We start from the raw sequence: 19,478 nt of genomic DNA, 5'->3' as shown, positions 1-19,478 counted from the left end.
TAAATGAAGACTGAATTACATTCTTGGTCCCTTGTCTATTGATGTTTTCTGGTTTTGATCCCTATAATTTGTAAAATACATCACTGGTCTATTTTTTGTATTTTATGACTTAAAATGATCCATAGAGTTAACACGGTTAACTACAACTTTGTTAGTCACCCACGTGCTGCTCATACGAGGGCAATTTTGTAATTATCCCTTTTTTTCTTATTTCTTTTAAAAGAAAAAAATAAATTAATACTGATGTATATTATTTAAAATTTAATATATTTTAAAACATTTGACAAAAATTCTTAAAAACCATTTTTTATACATGAAGTATTGTTTATTGATATATATTACTTAAAATTTAATATTACAAGTATACAACTTATTATACCTCCATTTTTGAATTTGTGTAACTAACTGTAGATAAACATAATCATATACATAATAGACATCACATTTTAAATATAAAAAATCTAAAAAGTCTAAAATATAATTAGAATAATCGTTGAGTTCTAGTATAATATTTAATTATTTGATTTGTTATTAAACTAATAAAATACTTAATTATTATCTTTAAAAACAATTATATTATTAAACCAAAAATAAATTGATCAACCTAAAATAAATTATAATAAAAATTGAATCAAAGGATTACACAAAAAATAAATAACTTTTAAACAGTTAATTTGATACTAATATCGATATCTTTTTCAAAATTTTGATTACAATATCTTCAAATTTTATATTTTATTCAAAAATAAAAACATTATCACTTTATTAAAACCATATAAAACTGTATTATATCAATAGACAAAGAATAAAAGGAACAATAAAATCGAAATGTATTTCGCAGTATCCTTCTAGCATATATTATATGTATACGGTAAAAAAAACACAAAACACAACGTGAACTCCATCTCCTTTATCAATCCACCATCCCCTCTCGATCAGTACCCTCCTTGAACACCCCCCTCCCCCTCCTCATAGCTTCGGAGAAATCAACCCTCACCTCCCCCGTAGCAGTTGAACTTCCATTTGTGGGATTTGTTTTGCACCATCATGATACAAACTCGAAAAGGGTTTTGGTTTACGAACGATTCAGATTTAAATGAGTTCAATTTCCAACTCAATGGTTTTGGTTTATGAACGCGGTGGTTTTAATTTCGAATGATTTAGATGAACACATCAATGAAGCAAACAGAAGACAAAGATCGAATAATTTTGGTGTAGAGTTTTGATTTCGAATTCTAGATTCAAGTTTGATTTGTTCTGTAAAATTCAAATACGAATGTATTCACAAATCTAGGGTTTTGATTTAGAGTTTCTTATTGTTTTATTTGGATTTAGGTTTAGGTTGTTTGTATGATTGGTATTGTTCATGCTATCATTAAATGGGTTTTGTTATTTGTTCATATTCATCATTATCATATATATATATATATATATATATATATATATATAACATATTATTAATCAAAATTATTGTCTAGATTTTTTAAGACAGTGACTTGGTCCAATTAATTGAAGTTCATTTAAGAAATATGCATATTGGCCCTTGAACTGGTGCTTAATGATTAATTGGTTTCTAAGTTTAAAAGATATCAACCTGACCACTGTATTTAAGAATATGACTTTAAATGAGTTTTTAATTAAATTTATGACCCTCTAATTTATGTAAAAAAAATATCATCTCCCACAAGTTCTTTATAATTTATCTAAAAACCAAAAGTCAAAGTCGTTAAAAAAAATTACATTCAACTCTAACAGATTCTCTAATTTAAAGATTTTAACATAAATTATATTATTATAACATTATCTAATTTATCATCTTAATACACTCTTAAAAAGAAATTTTATATCAAATAATAATAATAATTAATCTCATTGGTGGACAGATTAAAATAATCATTTCTCTTTAGAGAATTCTCTAAACTTAGAACTTTTTCATCTTTTCTCTATTTTAAAGAAGAATATAGAGAAAATATTGGAGCATTATAAAAAACAAAAAGTTGATTTTCTCTATTTTAGAGAAGCTGTTAAAGATACTATTATACTTATGGATTAATTAAAATTTTATTTAAGATTATACACCTAACGATATTCTGAAATATCCGGTACCCACCGAACTTCTAACAAATTTCACCTGTCAAAAGGATCATAAATGATACGTTTGTTATGTAAATGGAACTAGATATAATTGGATGGAAAAGAAGAAGCATAAAACATTAATCATGAATGTTTGGAAGAAGTTCTAATTTTCAGGGTTTAAAATGGTTTTATGAAAAAGTTTAGGGTCTTAAATGTATATTCCCATCAGCAACCGAGGATCACGACGTAATCATCCTCCGTTCTTCTTGAACCCTTCAATCGTACACGAAATACACACAGACACTCTCCTATATAATATATATATATATATCCACGTCGTTTAGGGCCATACGTAGCGTGTGTGCGTGTGAGAGAGAGAGAGAGAGAGCAACTGCAAGAACTTCAGTGTATCGCTGACACAGTTGAAGCTCTGATTCTCTTTTTTAATGGCAGCGAGAATACGCATGGAGTTTGTTGAATTGTAGAGTGTTTGCATAATTGTATATGCACAAAAGACCACGGAAAGAGAAGGGATTGGATCAGGTAATGCGGTAACAAAGATGAAGGGATTTGATCTGTTGAAATCTTCAAGTCTGGTAAAATCTGCCGGATTCGTCTTTGTAGCTCTAGCTTTCTTCTACTTTGGTAAACACTGGTCCGACGACAATTATCAACAAGTTATCTTCTTTAATTCTAACTCAAACGAAAATGCCACAACCCCATCGATCTCAATTTCCCCAAATCACAATAAAACTTTCGATATCGTTTCTTTAATCAACAATACCAAGGAAGCAGAAATCCGAGATGATCATACATTAGCTCCGATTCCGCAGTCATCTTTGCCTTCTCAGTCGCCTCCGCCGCCGTCACCACCTCCTCCTCCGCCACCACAGCCGGCAGTGCAGAGGCTAGGGCTAGTGGATGAGAATGGGGTGATGAGGAATGATTTTGAGGTCGGGGAGTTTGATCCGAGTGTGATGGAGGATTGGAATAATGAGACGGAAGTGGTGGAAGGTGATAGCAAAGGGGTTAGGGTTAATGTTGGGGTCCGGAAGTTCGGGATGTGCCGGACGAGTATGAGGGATTATATACCTTGTATGGACAATGTGGAGGCCGTCAAGGGATTGACATCTACGGAGAAAGGGGAAAAGTTTGAGCGCCATTGCCCGGATAAAGATAAGGGATTGACCTGCTTGGTGCCAGCACCCAAGGGTTACAAAGCTCCAATTCCTTGGCCAAGAAGTCGTGATGAGGTAGTCACTCTTCTTTAGTTTTCTGATTTCCATATACTGTTAGTCTAGTATAATTGGATTAAGAACCAACTTGCTCTGTTTCTGTAATAAATTTGATTGTAAACAGAATGGTGAAGGCAGTGCCTTGTGAACCAGAACATCTGATAATAATTTGTAATTGGCTTTGAACCGAGTATCTATAAAGAAAAAGATAGCCCAGCAGAAATCAACCAATCTTTTCAATATCCATGGATAACACACACACACACAACCAATGATGGTGCAAGGAATGTTATTCATACACCGGTTACCTAGTTTAACGTTGTCTTGGATATTAGCGATATAATTGGCCCTTATCTTTTTTGGTGACCTGTTTTGCACTTAACACAGGTGTGGTATAGCAATGTTCCGCATGCACAACTAGCGGAATATAAGGGTGGTCAAAACTGGATTACTGTATACAAGGATAAATTTAGGTTTCCTGGAGGTGGCACACAGTTCATACATGGGGCAGATCAGTACTTGGATCAGATTTCACAGGTATGATCTTAAAGGGAATTCCAACGATTTTGCTTCTTATAGTTCTCAAATGAAGTATTACAAGTTTGTAGTTGATGTTCTGGTCTGGTTTTGGTCTTGGTAGATGATTCCAGGCATTGCGTTTGGACGCCATACCCGGGTCGTATTGGATGTTGGATGTGGTGTGGCAAGTTTTGGTGCCTATTTAACTTCACGGAACGTACTGACTTTGTCCGTAGCTCCGAAAGATGTACACGAGAACCAGATTCAGTTTGCGCTAGAGCGTGGTATACCTGCAATGGTAGCAGCTTTTGCAACAAAGCGACTGCTTTATCCAAGCCAGGCTTTTGATTTAATTCATTGCTCAAGATGTAGAGTTAATTGGACTCGTGATGGTAAGCCTTCATGGTGATGGACTATTATTTTTGGTTGCTAAGAATAGCAAGGAGTTATGTTATATATGGTTGTCCTTTTTGTTTGTTTTCTTCATAAAGTGATAACTGTGGATCACCTAATTACTTTTAAGATTCTAAAACAAAATATAACCATTTGGTGTAAATTGATAAAAAAAAAAATTGCATCATCGGATGTTTTAAGTACATGAAGCTCAAGTTTAGCTGTGTTAATTGGGAAGCAAAAGATGCAGTAACATGTCCAACCAGTTTTGTTGGTTTTTTCAGTCTGTAAGATTAGCAGGTAGTTTCCAGGTAATGATCACAGCTGCCACCATTAGGTTGTAGATCTACCCATTGCCTGTCGGTTTTTCCCGGTCGTTTCAGTTTTTGTTGGTAGGATTAGAAGTGGCGGCGGGGGGAAGGTTAGTGCCCTTGGATTGTCATTTCAGAGTCATTGCTGTCTTTGGCCATTGTTGTTCTTCTGACAATACGCACTTTCATCCAACCATGACCAGGTCCGCCTTTGCCATCCGTTCCACTGTTATGTGTTCTAATTTCTTAGGCAAGGCCAGATCAGGCGGTGATTGTGCATCATCGACCCTTGGTTTTCCTAGAGGCTGGGATAGGGTTTGGTGATACAATGGGTGTGCGGCGGTCAGATAGTGCTAAATCTCTTCATCACTGGATTTTCAGTTTTGGCCGTGCAATGGTGGCAGCTGTGGCTGCTTGGTAGAGCTGTAGTTGTAGAATCCCAAGTCAGACCCTCGTCAGCAATTCTGGCCACCATTTTATTTCCAGCATTCCAGTCCAGCATGGTGGGGATGGAGGCATGTGGTGCATGGTTTGCCTTGTAGGGTTTCAGTTGTTCTTTTAGGTAGCATTTGGTACCTAGACATGACAGGACTGGACAAGTTGTCTGTCTGGTGCTTGTAGGTTGGGCAGGGCCGCAGGACGCTGATGGTATGCAGTTTGCGTTATCTGGCAGGCGACTGTTGTGGTGGCTGTCGCTAGCTTATTGTTTAGCAACATTCCAAATTTTGAGTTTATTCTTGTTAAGTTGTTATCATCTTAGCCAGTAAGTCGCTATTCCAGAGTGTGGTTCAGTTCCCTTGGTTCCAAATTTTGAATTCTTGTTGCCCCAGTCAATGTTGTAAGCTTGTAAAAGATTTTGACTTTACATGCGCAGGTTATCAAATGAATCTGTTTTATTTATTTTTTGAGTCTCCACGTCATGTGTGATCGCTAGTTCTTGTCGGTATATATTAGCCTGAGTTACCAAAAGATGGGGCATGTTTAATTTTCCTCAATTTTTTACATCTGTTACGATGTAGATGGGATTTTGCTGCTTGAGGTCAACAGATTGCTTAGGGCCGGAGGATATTTTGTGTGGGCAGCACAACCAGTTTACAAGCATGAAGCACTCTTAGAAGAACAATGGGACGGTAACATTATCATTTGCTGTTAGAATGGTTTATAATCTAGAACTTATTTGCTAGCTGGTCTCTTGGGTTAGACACTTTGCCAGTATGATGATATATCTGTTTACATTTTTTATTTACATTTCTCAGTGATGATCAACCTCACAAACCGTCTTTGTTGGAATCTTGTCAAGAAGGAGGGGTACATTGCAATATGGCAGAAACCCCTTGACAACAGTTGTTATTTAAGCCATGATCCAGGGACCCAACCGCAATTGTGTGATAAGGAGGATGACCCTGACAATGTTTGGTGAATTGCTATTCTTTGGCTCGTTTGTATCATGTATTCTTTTCGTTGTTCATATTGCAATTTTTCAAAATTAGCATATGCTTTTCTTTCATACATGTTTATAATTTGACCAACCATATCTTTGTGTGTTGGCCTTCCATGGCCTCAATTGGTGATACATGGATCTTTGTGTTTTATATTTTCTTATTTTTGACGCTAGAATATATGGTTTTGCATTCTAAAGTGCTCTCTACCATTCTTTGCACTAAGACAAAATCAGCTTTATAAAACATAAAATATATCTAAATATCCTATTAGACTTTTTTATAGAACTAAAGGTTATAGGACCAAGCAGTTGTCTGTCGTATGTAAAGGTGTTACCATAAGTTGATAAAACGTTTTTGGGCGTCTTAACATGTTTTATAGGACACCTTTGAAATAAAGCGTGTTATTAGTCTTTTTATATGGCATTATTTGAACATTTGTCTTATAAAAACAAGTGTCCTATAAAAAGACTGTTTATAGGACCCTTCTAAAAAAGTATTCTGTAAAAAAGCTAACACGATCAAAACTGTCCTAAAAACTAGTTATGATGCCTGAATACGTCCTAACTTCCTACTGTAACACCTTTACATAGGACGCACAATTGTTTAGTCCTATAAACTTAAGTCTTGTAACGCAGTCTATTAGGACATTTAGACGTATTTGACGTCCTATAAAGCTGATTTTGTTGTAGTGTTGAGAAGTTCTCTGCACTCCCTTTCTTGATAGATATTATATTTAAATAAAAACTAATTATATCAATTTGTTGTCGTTTTAGGTATGTAGATTTGAAGCCATGTATTACTCCACTGCCTGAGGACGGATCTGGAGCAAATATCACCACATGGCCCGCAAGACTGCATAATCCTCCCGAGAGGCTCCAAAGCATAAAGCTTGACGCCTTTGTATCTAGAAAGGATCTCTTTAAAGCAGAATCAAAATACTGGAAAGAAATAATAGATAGTTACGTGCGCTCTTTACACTGGAAAAAATTCAAACTCAGAAATGTTATGGACATGAGAGCCAGCTTTGGAGGGTAATCTTTTATTCCATCATGCCATATATATGTATATATTTCCTGTATTGCTCTCTCTAAATTCAGTCAGTCTCTTTATTCTGGCAGATTTGCAGCAGCCTTGATTGATAATCAACTAGATTGCTGGGTTATGAATGTTGTTCCTGTTAGTGGTCCAAACACCTTACCCGTCATTTATGATCGTGGGCTTCTAGGAGTTATGCATGACTGGTACTCGTCACATCCCTCGTAATCGTTTTTGTGTTTCTTTTTTTGGTTCCCATTTTGATCGACCCTAAATGTAAAATATGACCGAAACTATCTGAACTGTTGTACCATTATTCACAGGTGCGAACCATTTGACACTTACCCAAGAACCTACGATTTCTTGCATGCAGCCGGTCTTTTCTCAGTTGAACAAAAAAGGTATCTCTCCTCTTGAATGTTTAGGGCATGGGGATTATATGTTTGCCATAAGAAGAATGGTTTCTCTACTTGAATAATAGAAAACCATGTGTTAATTCTTCAAAATTCTGGTTACATAATGGGGGATAAAATGGTTTTTTTGTAATTAATGTTTCTGAATGCAACCCCTTATGTTGTGGTTTGATATCAGATGCAACATATCTAGCATCATGCTTGAGATGAATAGAATTTTAAGACCTGGGGGACGAGTGTACATTCGTGATTCTATTATGGTGATAGATGAACTTCAAGAGATCGGGAAGGCCATGGGTTGGCATGTAACGCAACGAGATACGGCCGAGGGGCCTCATGCAAGTTATAGAATCCTGACATGTGATAAACGCCTCCGGTAATCAATTCAAGGGCGAACTCACCGCTGTTCATATAGACAAAAAAATGTTTTTTTTTCATTCTTTCCCCCTTCAGTTCTTACAGTTTCTACAGGTACATGTACAACTCTTAGTAGTGGTTACTAGTTTTATGTAAAATTGATTTATGTCGAGGATTTTCGACTTGAAACATTTCAATTCACTCTCCTTTGAAGGTCCCATGGATTGATGTTAGTTTTTTCTGCCTGCTCTAAATAGTGCCAAAAAGATGATAGACCGGTGTACGCATTTAACGTATACACCAGGATGTTTTGTCAACATTGGTACAACCTTTTCATAAACCAAGCAAAACGAACCCGATATATCTCATACAAAGGTTGAGGTGTAAGATGTATGCAGACCTTGTTACAATACAACTGTTTCATGTAATAGCTAATATATGTGAGAGACGGGACACTTAACTGTAAATATTTTAAAAAGTTAAAAAAAACCATTCATATTTTATTCACGATGAAAATGCATGATAAATAATATTTACGATTATTCAACATTATTAATCATAAATAATACATCATGTAATTATTTGAAAAAAATTGTTTATGAATTTGTGCATGCACATATACACATAGTTGCAAGCAACACCTTGAGAGATTGCAAAAAACATGGACATCTTTGAAAGCAGATTTGCAGTTTAGAATCATTCTAAAGATATTGGATCTGTCATGTATATTTAATCCTGAAATTGCACATAAACATGAATAACTCGTTACAAATCTTTTCCAATAACAATTCTGTGTGCCTCAAAGCTCAAACCAAAACCTAATCATTTCTCAGATCTTGGCCTCCATATCTGCTGCAGCTGAGTTTGAGAAGATGAAGGCCTCCCATTGCTCTCGTTCACCCCATTCGGAAACATCTGAACATGTCTCGGATTCACCCTGTTGGTTTGATGCATATATTGTTGTTGTACATGTGTGGGTGCACGTGAACCACCACCGTCCCTATTCTGGTGTTGATTACTACCATTGTTACTGCTGTTTCTGAACGACTGTGGATGATCCCCAATTAGGCCCCTACCATTACCATTGCCATTGCCAACGTGAAGCTGTGGATGAATTCTTAGAGGATTACCGAATTGAGATCTAGAAATAATGCTCAACACTTCAGGCCTCACTAGCACCGCAAGTGGATGGTGGTTCTGGTACGCAGATGCCAACATCCCATGGCTACTTTCAAATGCTTGTGCAATCTTCACAAGGTTTAGGTGCCCAACAGCTCTTGCACAATTCATTGGTTGCTCAAATGGATCCTCAATCTATGACCACCAAAATCAGTTCATCATCATCATCATCATCATTATTAAGAACTGTAAATATTTTAAGACCAATATATGCATTGGTACATATACACTTCAGTGAGTACATGCATCAATGCATATATACTTGCATACATAGTATGTATGCATTGATGAAAATACCCATTGACATATACATATTTTGATGTATATACATATACTGATTCTCACAGTTCTCAAAATATTTATGATTCTCATTTGGACCTTCCCCTATATATGAGAGAGAGAGAGAGAGAGGCAAGTACAAATAGTGCATAAGTTTTGGGCTGCCAGATCATGTTGGTATTAATGTCTTCCCATTGTCCATTATAAGGACTAATCCCTTGTGTCGAGGCCCTCAAACTGATGTCACGAAACTGATAAAAGAACAACAAAATACACCCATTAACGTCTAAAATTAACAATGTGGTAAATGAACTGTTACCACCTCATAAGTAAATTAAAATTTGGGCAAGAAATATTCTAGGTTCACTTGTTAGTCCAAAGTGATGGATCTTGGAAGGTGGTAAAGCATTTTACAAGACCAATTCTACCAAACATTATTACTATAATTAGGCTACCAAATATTGATATCGTAAGAAACATTATACACCTTCATCTTGAATAACTCGATGTGAAATATTTTTCACAAAATGTTTGCTTATGGTTGATTGGATTTCATTCAAAATCCCTAAACAGCAATTGATGCTCGTGAACTAATAATAATTATAATAATAAAATAAACTTACCTTTGCAAGAAATGAAACAAATAGTTCGGCCAAAGAGCTTCTGTTAATCCTTCTTGACCTATCTGATTTAATCCTGTTTATGTTCATACCACACATGTCTTCAATGTTTTTCTCTGCAACAGCTCTTATACCTGTTTCACAAATTTTATTATTGCATATTTGCACTATACCTAAGCTCCATCCACTTTGTACATGGTTCTAGATGTTCAAGTTTTATACTCAAGCCAAAACCAATCAAATCAAACCAAACCAAATGAACCTAGTAAATGCCCCACCCGGGGGGGGGGGGGGGGGGGGCGGGTGTATGCAGACCTGACCTCTACCTTGAAGAGTAGAGTGGTTGTTTCGTGAAGACGCCCGGCTTGTGCAAAGTTCACAAAAAGAAAAGAATAGAACTTGCTCCATAAATAAAAAAATAAAATGTGAACATAAAGATAAGGAAAAACTTGAAAATATGAAAGGTTGTACTAGAATATGAAAATGGGTCAGAAATAACCAACATTCCAATAGACAGGCAAGCAAATCATACAAACAGAAGCGGGTACAATTGCCTTCCAGAAAAGATACACGGACTCACACCCGATATCCCATTCATGATTACCTTGCCTACTTTCACTTCTAGTCATAGTTGAGTACCTACACCACAACCATTGATAGCCATGTTGTTCCCACAAGTGACTGAGGCTCTTAATCACCCATGATGGTTTAAGGCAATGCAAGAAGGGATGGATGCCTTACAGAAAAATCATACTTGGGATCTGGAACAACTTCCTTGTGGAAAGCGTAAAGTGGGTTGCAAGTGTGTTCTTACAATGAAAGTTAATCCTAATGGTTCACTGCATCGTTTAAAAGCCCGATTAGTTGCCAAGGGTTCTCAAGCCCATGGGGTTGATTATGACGAGGCATTTTCCCCGGTGGCTAAAATGTGGTCAATTTGCATTTGTATCGCTTTGGCTGCCATTTAACATAGTCCATGAACACCTTTATTAATCGCATTCTTGAGTTGTTGTACATGGAACAACCACTTGGGTTTGTTATTGAGGAGGAGGCCATAAGGTTATGCCGATTTCGACATTCAATGTATGGTCTTAAAGAGCATGGTTTGGATGTTTTTTTCAGAAGTTTGGTAGGACCACAGTTTCCAGAATTATTCTGTGTTTTTTAGACACCATGACAATCGATGTATCAAAATGGTGGTCTATGTAGATGACATTATTATTATTACCGGAGATGATAACACCGGTATTTTAGAACTAGAAGAATTTCTATAGACTCACTTTCAAGTTATTGATCTTGGAAGACTTTGTTACTTCATTGGGATAGAAGTAACTCGATCTCCACAAGGGATTCTTCCTCTCAAAGGAGATATGTTGTTGATATGCTTATTAAGTGTGGTTTATTGGGATGGACAGCCCGTTGCTCGCTACAGGAAAGCTTCTTCTGGATAATGGAAGTCCTATGAAGGATCCCAAGAGATACATGAGACTAGTTGAAAATTTTAAACTATATGACAGTTACTCGACTAGATATTTCATTCCCGGTTAGTGTCTTGAGCTAGTTTACGGTCTGCTCCCTATACAAGTCATTGGGATGTCATCCAACCAGTACACATCAAGACTGAACACCAGATTGCAAACATTCTCACGAAGCCATTGCAGAAAACTCAATTAGACTTTATTTGTATAAAGTTGGGCATGGTTAACATTTCCATTCCAACTTGAGGAGTGTTAACTATAGTAAAGTTTAGTTTACCTTTCCTTGTAGTAGTTTTAATTTTTCCTCATTTAGGCTTCTTGATGTTATATATATTTTGTAATCTCTTTTAGAAAGAAATAAGACAAACATTACCAGATTTGACTATTAACATAGACCATTCCTACCAAGGGAGAGAGACCGTTTTCATAAGGGTTTTACAAAATATATTGGGATCTTAGGCAACCCCGTCATAAATATCATTAGATTTTAACAAATACAAGGAAAAACAGGTATCATGTTGCTTTCTTATAACATATCTTAATTGTTATGGTTTCTAAGTTCAGTATGTATAAATCTCAATTGAATATAACAGCAAACCTAACAAAAGTTAAATTTTATCATGGTTTGCATGGGATTTTAGGCTTTTAGAACATGAAGAAAATATGCATTTAAATTTTCAAGCATGTATAAAAATACTACCTGTAAGGTCAGCAACCACGTTCCCAGGGTAAATTTCACTAAGCGGAGGTAGAATAGCAGGTGTGCAAGTCTGCAAGAATATTGAGACAGAAACTATTAGAAGATAAGAAAATAGTGGAGATCAAAAACATTTTTGATGCATCAAACGAAAACAAGAGATTTTATAGAAGTATCGTTCACTCTTATGTGATTGGTGATGCAAAGTATAAATTACCAGAAATCTGGCAGTTATGATGATACATGTTACAGTGAGTGATTGATTTTTGAACCATTATGTTTGGTTTTTCGTTGCCAACAAACTCGCTGAAAAAATGCCAAAAAACACTAGTTCGCAAGAATGAGAGGTTTGGGATTGTGGTAGAAATGTAAATGCAAAACAAAAACATAATACTTGGCGTTTCTTGTTCAAAATTTCTCATTCTTGTAAAACATAACGTTTTTGTTGCAGTTGCAAGAATAATGGTTTCACTGCAACAGAGAACACTTGGTAATAGAAATTACCAAAATAGTATCAGTATCTGTACAAAAAAGTGCTAAAAATCACCTGAAAATGGAATATTATAAGTAAGCTTAGGGAATAAGAATTTAAGGTTCCACTTTTAGGATCATTGATACCATGCGCCTTCGCCCATTCTTTAACCTGCACACAAGCATTGCTCATCAGCATATAGAATGTTATTCTTTGCAGTATCATTTATAGTCGGTAAGAAAGAACATACAAGTAAAACCATATCACGAAAACGCCCGTCAATCTCATTTATCCAAAACAACACTTTAGACTTCATTTGGCCGCTCAAATTGTTGATAGAAATATCACAAGAGATATTGTCTTTGTTGCTATCACATTTCAAGATAGGCACTCTTGCATGGGAAATACATTTTATCCCATGGAATCCACCTGTGAATAGATATTATTGATAATATCAAAATACAGGTATTTATAAACAGGCCACTAATGATTTAATATATATAAGTACACATCTCGTTCCTTTGACCTTCTAATGCAAGTGAATACAATATTATGAGGCAGTAGTGACATGAATATGATAAAAACCTTGTGAAGCTCTCATAGATGATTTCGGAAAGCTTATGACCACAAATACATAAAGTAGTACCCTGGAAACCAAATTGATGTAATATCATATGAAAGGCAATAAACAAATCCCGAAAACTTGAAGCATACCTTTTCTTTTTAGAGCTTTTAGTATGTCTAATAGTAAAGTTTGCTTGTACTTTTTCCCAGCAGCAGAAATGTATGAACCATTGGGTAACTCAACGGATACATCTAAATCCCCCCATTTTGTAAAGAGGTTAGACACAAATGAACCAAATGGTTCCACTGTGGCACCTGTTTGAACAATCAAAGCCAGAACTCATGAGCTACTAAACCATGCTCTTATTTGCAATAGCACAAAGTTCAACTTCAATTTCTGGAACAATAACTATAAGGGTCACAGTTATCTTAGTCATGCGGTGGTAACTCATGAAAATGGCAAGTTAACTAATAGCTGAATAGAGAGGGTAATTACTGCAATATCTGTTTCCAACAACTAGTTTAGGGTGGAAGAAAAACATAACACAACCTCAGACATGCACAGGATAAAGTCTATAAAGCATACAGTTAAGGAAACAACTAAAAGCTTGCATGCAAAATAGCTACAGAAAAAATAAACCAAACCAAACAATCCCACGCAAAATGGGGCCTGTGCATGCAGGGGGTGGAGGGGGGAGGTGAGATGTACCATGTACGTAGACCTGATCTCCACCCCAAAAGGTAGAGAAAGAATGAAACTTGTTAATAATAAGACAGTGAGACAAAGATGCATCCAACAAAAGGCATCGAAGTACTAAACGCATTCTGATTTGTTTAAAGGCTGAATAGAAGCAATAAAGATTCATTTATGAGCTTTGAAGCTCGAAAGTGAGATCATACCCCTTTCTCACTTTTTGTTCTTTAGAGTAATAAAAAAAGATAAAACAAAACATCCTATTGATGTGCAGCACAGCTCTCTACATCATCTTCTGATGGTCAGATCAGGATATGTATTCTAAAATAATATGTTTTAGTGTGCACAAGGCTTGATAAACAGAATGACAAAGAAAATCAAGTAGCCATATGAGATGTATGTACTTACCTCTAAGAATTTCCAAAGTTTGCACAACAGCTTGAAGATCATTAATAATTTGAAACCGTTTATTCCAGTCATCATGTGTGGGATTCACCACAAGAAGAATATCCTTGAGAGCAAGTTCCAATGAATGATGGGAATTCATCTTCGAGTCCCAAATAACACAGAATCTGGCAGATACAACTGAAAACATAGAACTGGTTTCAAGGGCATTTCTATTTCATAGTTCAAAATGAACATCAATGCAGGCAAGGTTTGGAATAAAGAAGCAGATCTATTACCAGATTAGAAAATGCAAATGACCATAAGGAAACGAAAAATGCCAAAGCCAAACATAAGAAATACTGAAATAGGGCATTCATGGCTCATGGCTCATCAGAAGGCTTGGCAAGCCTGAGCAAGCCGAATGATTTGACTGTTTGCACCTATACGAACTTGAATGTAAATTTATTTGTTTAATTATTTCTGTTGCGCACTCCCTAATTGTAGTTTGTTAGAAATAGTTTATTTGTAATTGGATGGTTTACTTCCAAATTCTACAAGCCCATATGAACCAGGCTAAGGTTTGACTCATGAGCCTATACGAGCGGTAGAAGCCGATCCATATGACCCACTCTAAGGCTTGGCTTATACAAGCCTATAGAAGCCATTTATGCTAGAAACCATGAGCCGATCCTGGTCATCAATATCTTTTCACAAGTCAAGAAAGCTCGGGGTTGGATCAGCTCAAATGCACTCCTAACCCTATGTCACTAATTTCGCAGGAGTGCAACTATGTACCAATAGTGATCCTGATCCAACAACAATACCAATTATTCACATACATCCCCACATTTTAATAGCTCCCCACGAGACAGTACAATTCTCCAAGCCTTGAAAGTGTTGCTGTTCTAGCATCGGCCAAATTCAGAGTCAACAGGAAACCAATGGTAGGGTACTCAGTTGCAGGTAATGTTTGCAGGTGATGAAAATGGTCAAAAGTTGATTTCTAGTAACACAGCTCATGAGAACATATTCAAGGCATGTCTTCTGCATCTCCCAACTGGACTTGCTTAACTAGTTGGACTGTTGGAATTCGTTCAGTATAGTCTAGGGGCCATGGGTTTGAATCTACCAAGGATGTGTCAATTCAGCAGGTGGCAGAGAGTTTAAACTCCTTGTATACCAAGCCTTCACGAGAAGAAAAAAAAGACATTCGAAATTATGCATAGTTACCTGGGCCTTGACTGCACCATGTGAGATAAGTGGGGGTAAATTTCAGTGGATGAGGTGAAACTTGCAACTTGGCTATTACAAGAAGAGCTGGGTTTTTTTTTGAATGACAAGGTGCAACTTTATTAAAAGAACAACTAGGAAGGAGAGGAAAGAGTTCTGTAAATGATAGAATCCCAACCAACCACCACAAAAAGAAAAAGCAAAAAGTTGGGCCCAATTAACTATCTCCATTGAGTGGAAAAAAGATTGTGAATCTCCCCTTTCCTTATAGATGAAGGAAGTCAATACGCAACTCAATTGAACCAAGACCCCCTGTAAGCTACATAAAGCTTGTTAATCATTTTTGGGTAAAAATATTTCTACTAGAGATAAGATGACTATCTCTCTCAGAATTTTCTACTAGAGATAAGATGACTATGTCTCTCAGAATTAGTGTGCATTTTATCACCTAAGGTGTACTAAAATTCAGTAAGAAACGTATGTTCCTAATGATGACAACATAACTTATTATTATATCGTATTACGATCAAGAATCGAAAACCCCACATTTTGAAACATAAAACGAATCGTAAGATTAGGGAAATGAATGCAGTAATTAGTGTATGGCCTGTAGAAAGATACATTATGATTCAATAATAATGGAGATATCACAAAAGAATCAAACATTAATTCCCCATTTAAAGAAGGGTAAATTGCATGAAAAAGTAACGTACTTTAACTTGATTCCTATTTTGGGTAACGTACTTTCAAAACTTCCATTTTGGTACCTAAGATGTAATGTTTTAAACATTTAAGTACCCGGGTAACTACTTGAAGACTAAAATTAGATTAAAAAAAAGACTAATTTTATATTTTAAAAAATCAACGTCACTGACCACGTCAGTAAATAATACCGAATTGGATACCACATCACTCGCCACATCAGCATGATAATCGGTTAATACTTCAATCAGTTACCCGGGTACTTAAATGTTTAAAACTTTACATCTTAAGTACCAAAATGGAAGTTTTGAAAGTACGTTACCCAAAATAGGAATCAAGTTAAAGTTACTTTTTCATGCAATTTGCCCTTTAAAGAACAAAGTGATCAAATTAAATTTTGATGTACACATTTGGCATATTTATTTAGGTATCAAGTCTCTGTTACAAAGTTAAGCAGGTTACCTGGAAACCTCCAGCAATCGTCTTCCTAGGTGAATTCGAGTCGAATGAGAGTGAGGGGCGAATGAGAGCGGTGTGGAATCTGACCCCAAATTTGTTTATGAAAATGAAATATCAAAGAGTAGGTGATTAAAAACTTAATTTGGCAATGGTAAACGAAGATATTAATCATAATGGCCTTTCTTAGTCATTTTGGACCAACAAAAGTGGCCCATCCCATAAAGGAAACCCAAGTTTACCCAAACCTTAAAAGTAAAGAAAGCCAAACTCAATGAAATTGACCATCCAAAGACCTCAACTAACACACTATATGTGCTTCCTCTTAACCACAAACCAAAAGGCTATTTATATACCCCAATCATCAAGAACAACGTTCAAAAATGTAATCTTCGTATCAAGTTATGCAAATATTTCTTGAGCAATCACAAAAGGTACCAAAGGGCCAAAATTCTCTTCACAAGCCTCGTCATAGGTGTCAAAGAAACCTTTAGCTACAATTCAAGCCTTTAGAGAAATAAAGATCCATTAAGATTGACTTTCATGGTGCACACTCACTTGTAACCAATAAGTCCTTTCAAGAGAAAAGATCAACAAGATTCCAAGTCTTGTTGTTTGACGAGCAGATATTTCCTCATATACAGTCTCCTCACAAACATTACAAGAAATACGACGACTATAAACGATAAAGACATAACAGATAGAGAACCAATAGACATAAGAAACATGAAGTTAAATGAAAAACCATGTTCCTTGAAAGAATTACCAACATAAGCAAGTTGGTTTAGCCAGATAAAAATGAAAACTAAGAATCTACAGTGATCTAAAAGGTCGAGTGACGCTACAAGAAAACCAAAGAACTAAATATATTATGACAGAAGTTGCATCAGTGTGTCTTTTTCGCCAACATTATATTAGAAAAGAAGTAATGGGCAGACTCTCGTAACTTCAAGTTTACTCGGATCAAAAGAAAACCCATGTACGTAAAAACTGCATCAAAATCTACAGTCAACTTTACACCAAAAGAACAATGAAATGAAAACTTGATAAGAAATTAGCCACTTCAAAGCAATAGACTGAATACAACCATATAGATAAAATTTGTTAATAAAGCATTCCCTATAACAATGTGGAATGTTACAATCAACATGATATGAGTCACTTCTAACACATATCTATTCTTATGTCTAACACCATTTTTGCTATAAGTGAAAACACAAGAAGATTCAAGTAACAATGTAACATTATGTCAATGCCTCGCAGATTTTGTAGCATGCTGAAGAAAAAAAAACATTCATTAGCTTAGCCATTATGAAGGGTTTTGACAAAAGCACCAAATGTAACATCAACAATGAAAGCATTTGGGACACTAATTCAGTAGGCTCACTCCAGCACAGTCAACAAGCAAGTCTGGTGCTCTATATTCATGAATGACTTTTTTAAAATAAAACATTTCGCCTGTTCAACTTCATACTTTACTTTGCAGGTTAATATTTTCCTACAATTATTAACCATATTTACTAGGTCATCGTGCATAGTTGTTCTTAATCTCATCAACATTACATGAAATGTACCAATATCTGTCACCCTCTTGTTTGTTTTCCCTTCTACATTCACCTGGAACTAAATTTGAGGCCCAAAAAGAAGGCTATGAGTCAGAGGAACACTCAAGCAATACCTACTACACTAAAACTAATACAATCAACAGCCTATTATAGCAAAATAATGTCGTAATCTGTTAACAGTATTCACAATAAACTTATCAAACACTCATCATTCCAAAACAAGGGCTTCTTGTTGACTCTGGATGTCAAATAAAAAGTTGCTTTCAAACTTCATAATAGATATAAGTTAGAAAGTTTTCAAGAAACTTCCCTATAACCATTTAAACTTTATAGCAGAAACTTCCCTATGTGGGTGTATGATCAAAATAACCAACATCAATTTGACATTCCAGAAACTAAAGGATTCGCCATAAAAGATTGGAATATGTCCTTTTTCCTCGGAACTACCAGATGAAAGAGGCGATTGTCGAAACAAGAAAGAAATTCATAACTCTCATCATCCATCAGTTCTTCGAAAAACGAACAATAATATGCATATCACTCGGTCCAAATGAATCCATCAACAAGAAAGTAATTTCATACCATTAATACATGATTGACGGATAATCCAAGGTTTAAAGCCGGATACGGTACCAGTAACGTGAATCTTGGAAGGGAAAACATTATCCGTGATTGTTATGAAAGATGCTAGCAAGAGAATAAGAAAGTAGAAGATGAACCATATTGGGTTTTACAGATGGTTTTTAGATCAAGAAAATGAAAGGGATAAAGTGTGAGCATATGCATTGGAAGAAAGAAGGGTTTTGTTGCGGCGGTGAAGAAAAGTATGCGCGAGTGTGGTGGGGTAATTGTATTGAGTGAACGCGGGAAAGAAACAAGATCCACTTTTGGTTTTGGGTGTGGTTGTCCACTGATGATGCAGGTCTTGAAATTAGGGCTTCAAATTTCCATCCACAATGTTGGTTGGTTCCTGGTTGCTCATATCGTAGGTTGTTGTTAATAATTCACTCACCGACACCCCTCTAAAATTAACTCATGTAAGTCGAATCCCAAAAATTAGAAAACTTGTATTATTGATTTTGTGAGAGTGGCGGTGGAAGTAAATCCTTCGACGTCCGGTATTTTTTGTTCTCTGCCTCTTTAGATGCAAATGAACCCAATCTCATTTGTCGTTGTTTGCTGTCGTGGTAAGTGCAAGCTGTATACCAAATTTATTAGATTTGGTGTAATGAATAGTAACATACCAAATTTGATGTAACGTTATTCATTTACATCAAATTTTGATGTAACATTATTTATTTACATCAAATTTCAATGAGAAAACATAAAAATAAACAGATTTAGAATCTTACAATTTGATGTAAGAATCTGAAT

General features: G+C 35.8%; 2 protein-coding genes across 4 annotated transcripts; one reads left to right on the top strand and one right to left on the bottom strand.

Annotated features, from left to right (window-relative positions):
- The first annotated feature begins 2,457 nt into the window (after nucleotides 1-2,457).
- On the top strand, nucleotides 2,458-7,999 carry LOC112525663 (probable methyltransferase PMT11). Its single transcript, XM_025135885.1, has 9 exons — nucleotides 2,458-3,329; nucleotides 3,699-3,848; nucleotides 3,952-4,222; nucleotides 5,554-5,664; nucleotides 5,791-5,950; nucleotides 6,750-7,007; nucleotides 7,095-7,217; nucleotides 7,335-7,412; nucleotides 7,603-7,999. The coding sequence occupies exons 1-9, from the start codon at nucleotides 2,637-2,639 to the stop codon at nucleotides 7,802-7,804; spliced, it is 2,046 nt and encodes a 681-aa protein (XP_024991653.1). The 5' UTR covers nucleotides 2,458-2,636; the 3' UTR covers nucleotides 7,805-7,999.
- Nucleotides 8,000-8,431: 432 nt separating this feature from the next.
- Nucleotides 8,432-19,042, bottom strand: LOC112524440 (protein HESO1). Of its 3 annotated transcripts, XM_025134253.1 has the most exons (10): nucleotides 18,687-19,018; nucleotides 16,546-16,624; nucleotides 14,173-14,349; nucleotides 13,221-13,385; nucleotides 12,757-12,935; nucleotides 12,582-12,677; nucleotides 12,038-12,107; nucleotides 9,863-9,993; nucleotides 9,380-9,490; nucleotides 8,432-9,095 (listed from the first exon to the last, which is right to left on the bottom strand). In XM_025134253.1, the coding sequence occupies exons 3-10, from the start codon at nucleotides 14,309-14,311 to the stop codon at nucleotides 8,604-8,606; spliced, it is 1,383 nt and encodes a 460-aa protein (XP_024990021.1). In that variant the 5' UTR covers nucleotides 14,312-14,349; nucleotides 16,546-16,624; nucleotides 18,687-19,018; the 3' UTR covers nucleotides 8,432-8,603. The 3 variants fall into 3 exon arrangements, with proteins under 3 accessions (XP_024990021.1, XP_024990022.1, XP_024990023.1); XM_025134254.1 differs by lacking the exon at nucleotides 16,546-16,624 and having other exon boundaries at nucleotides 18,687-19,042; XM_025134255.1 differs by lacking the exon at nucleotides 13,221-13,385.
- Nucleotides 19,043-19,478: the final 436 nt, after the last annotated feature.

This window comes from Cynara cardunculus (genome assembly GCF_001531365.2).
Source record: "Cynara cardunculus var. scolymus isolate 2C chromosome LG 13, CcrdV1, whole genome shotgun sequence".
Classification (NCBI taxonomy): Eukaryota; Viridiplantae; Streptophyta; class Magnoliopsida; order Asterales; family Asteraceae; genus Cynara; species Cynara cardunculus.
This window is presented reverse-complemented; position numbering and strand designations above follow the sequence as displayed.

What these genes read in the sequence shown, in the direction of transcription:
- LOC112524440 (XM_025134254.1), bottom strand. Translation starts at nt 14,311, where the DNA reads ATGAATTCCCATCATTCATTGGAACTTGCTCTCAAGGATATTCTTCTT. An exon ending in AACTTTGGAAATTCTTAGAG is followed by an intron (nt 13,386 to 14,172) that starts GTAAGTACATAC and finishes TTGTTCAAACAG; the next exon opens with GTGCCACAGTGGAACCATTT. An exon ending in TTCGTGATATGGTTTTACTT is followed by an intron (nt 12,678 to 12,756) that starts GTATGTTCTTTC and finishes GCTTGTGTGCAG; the next exon opens with GTTAAAGAATGGGCGAAGGC.
- LOC112525663 (XM_025135885.1), top strand. Translation starts at nt 2,637, where the DNA reads ATGAAGGGATTTGATCTGTTGAAATCTTCAAGTCTGGTAAAATCTGCC. An exon ending in CTTAGAAGAACAATGGGACG is followed by an intron (nt 5,665 to 5,790) that starts GTAACATTATCA and finishes TACATTTCTCAG; the next exon opens with TGATGATCAACCTCACAAAC. An exon ending in TTCTCAGTTGAACAAAAAAG is followed by an intron (nt 7,413 to 7,602) that starts GTATCTCTCCTC and finishes GTTTGATATCAG; the next exon opens with ATGCAACATATCTAGCATCA.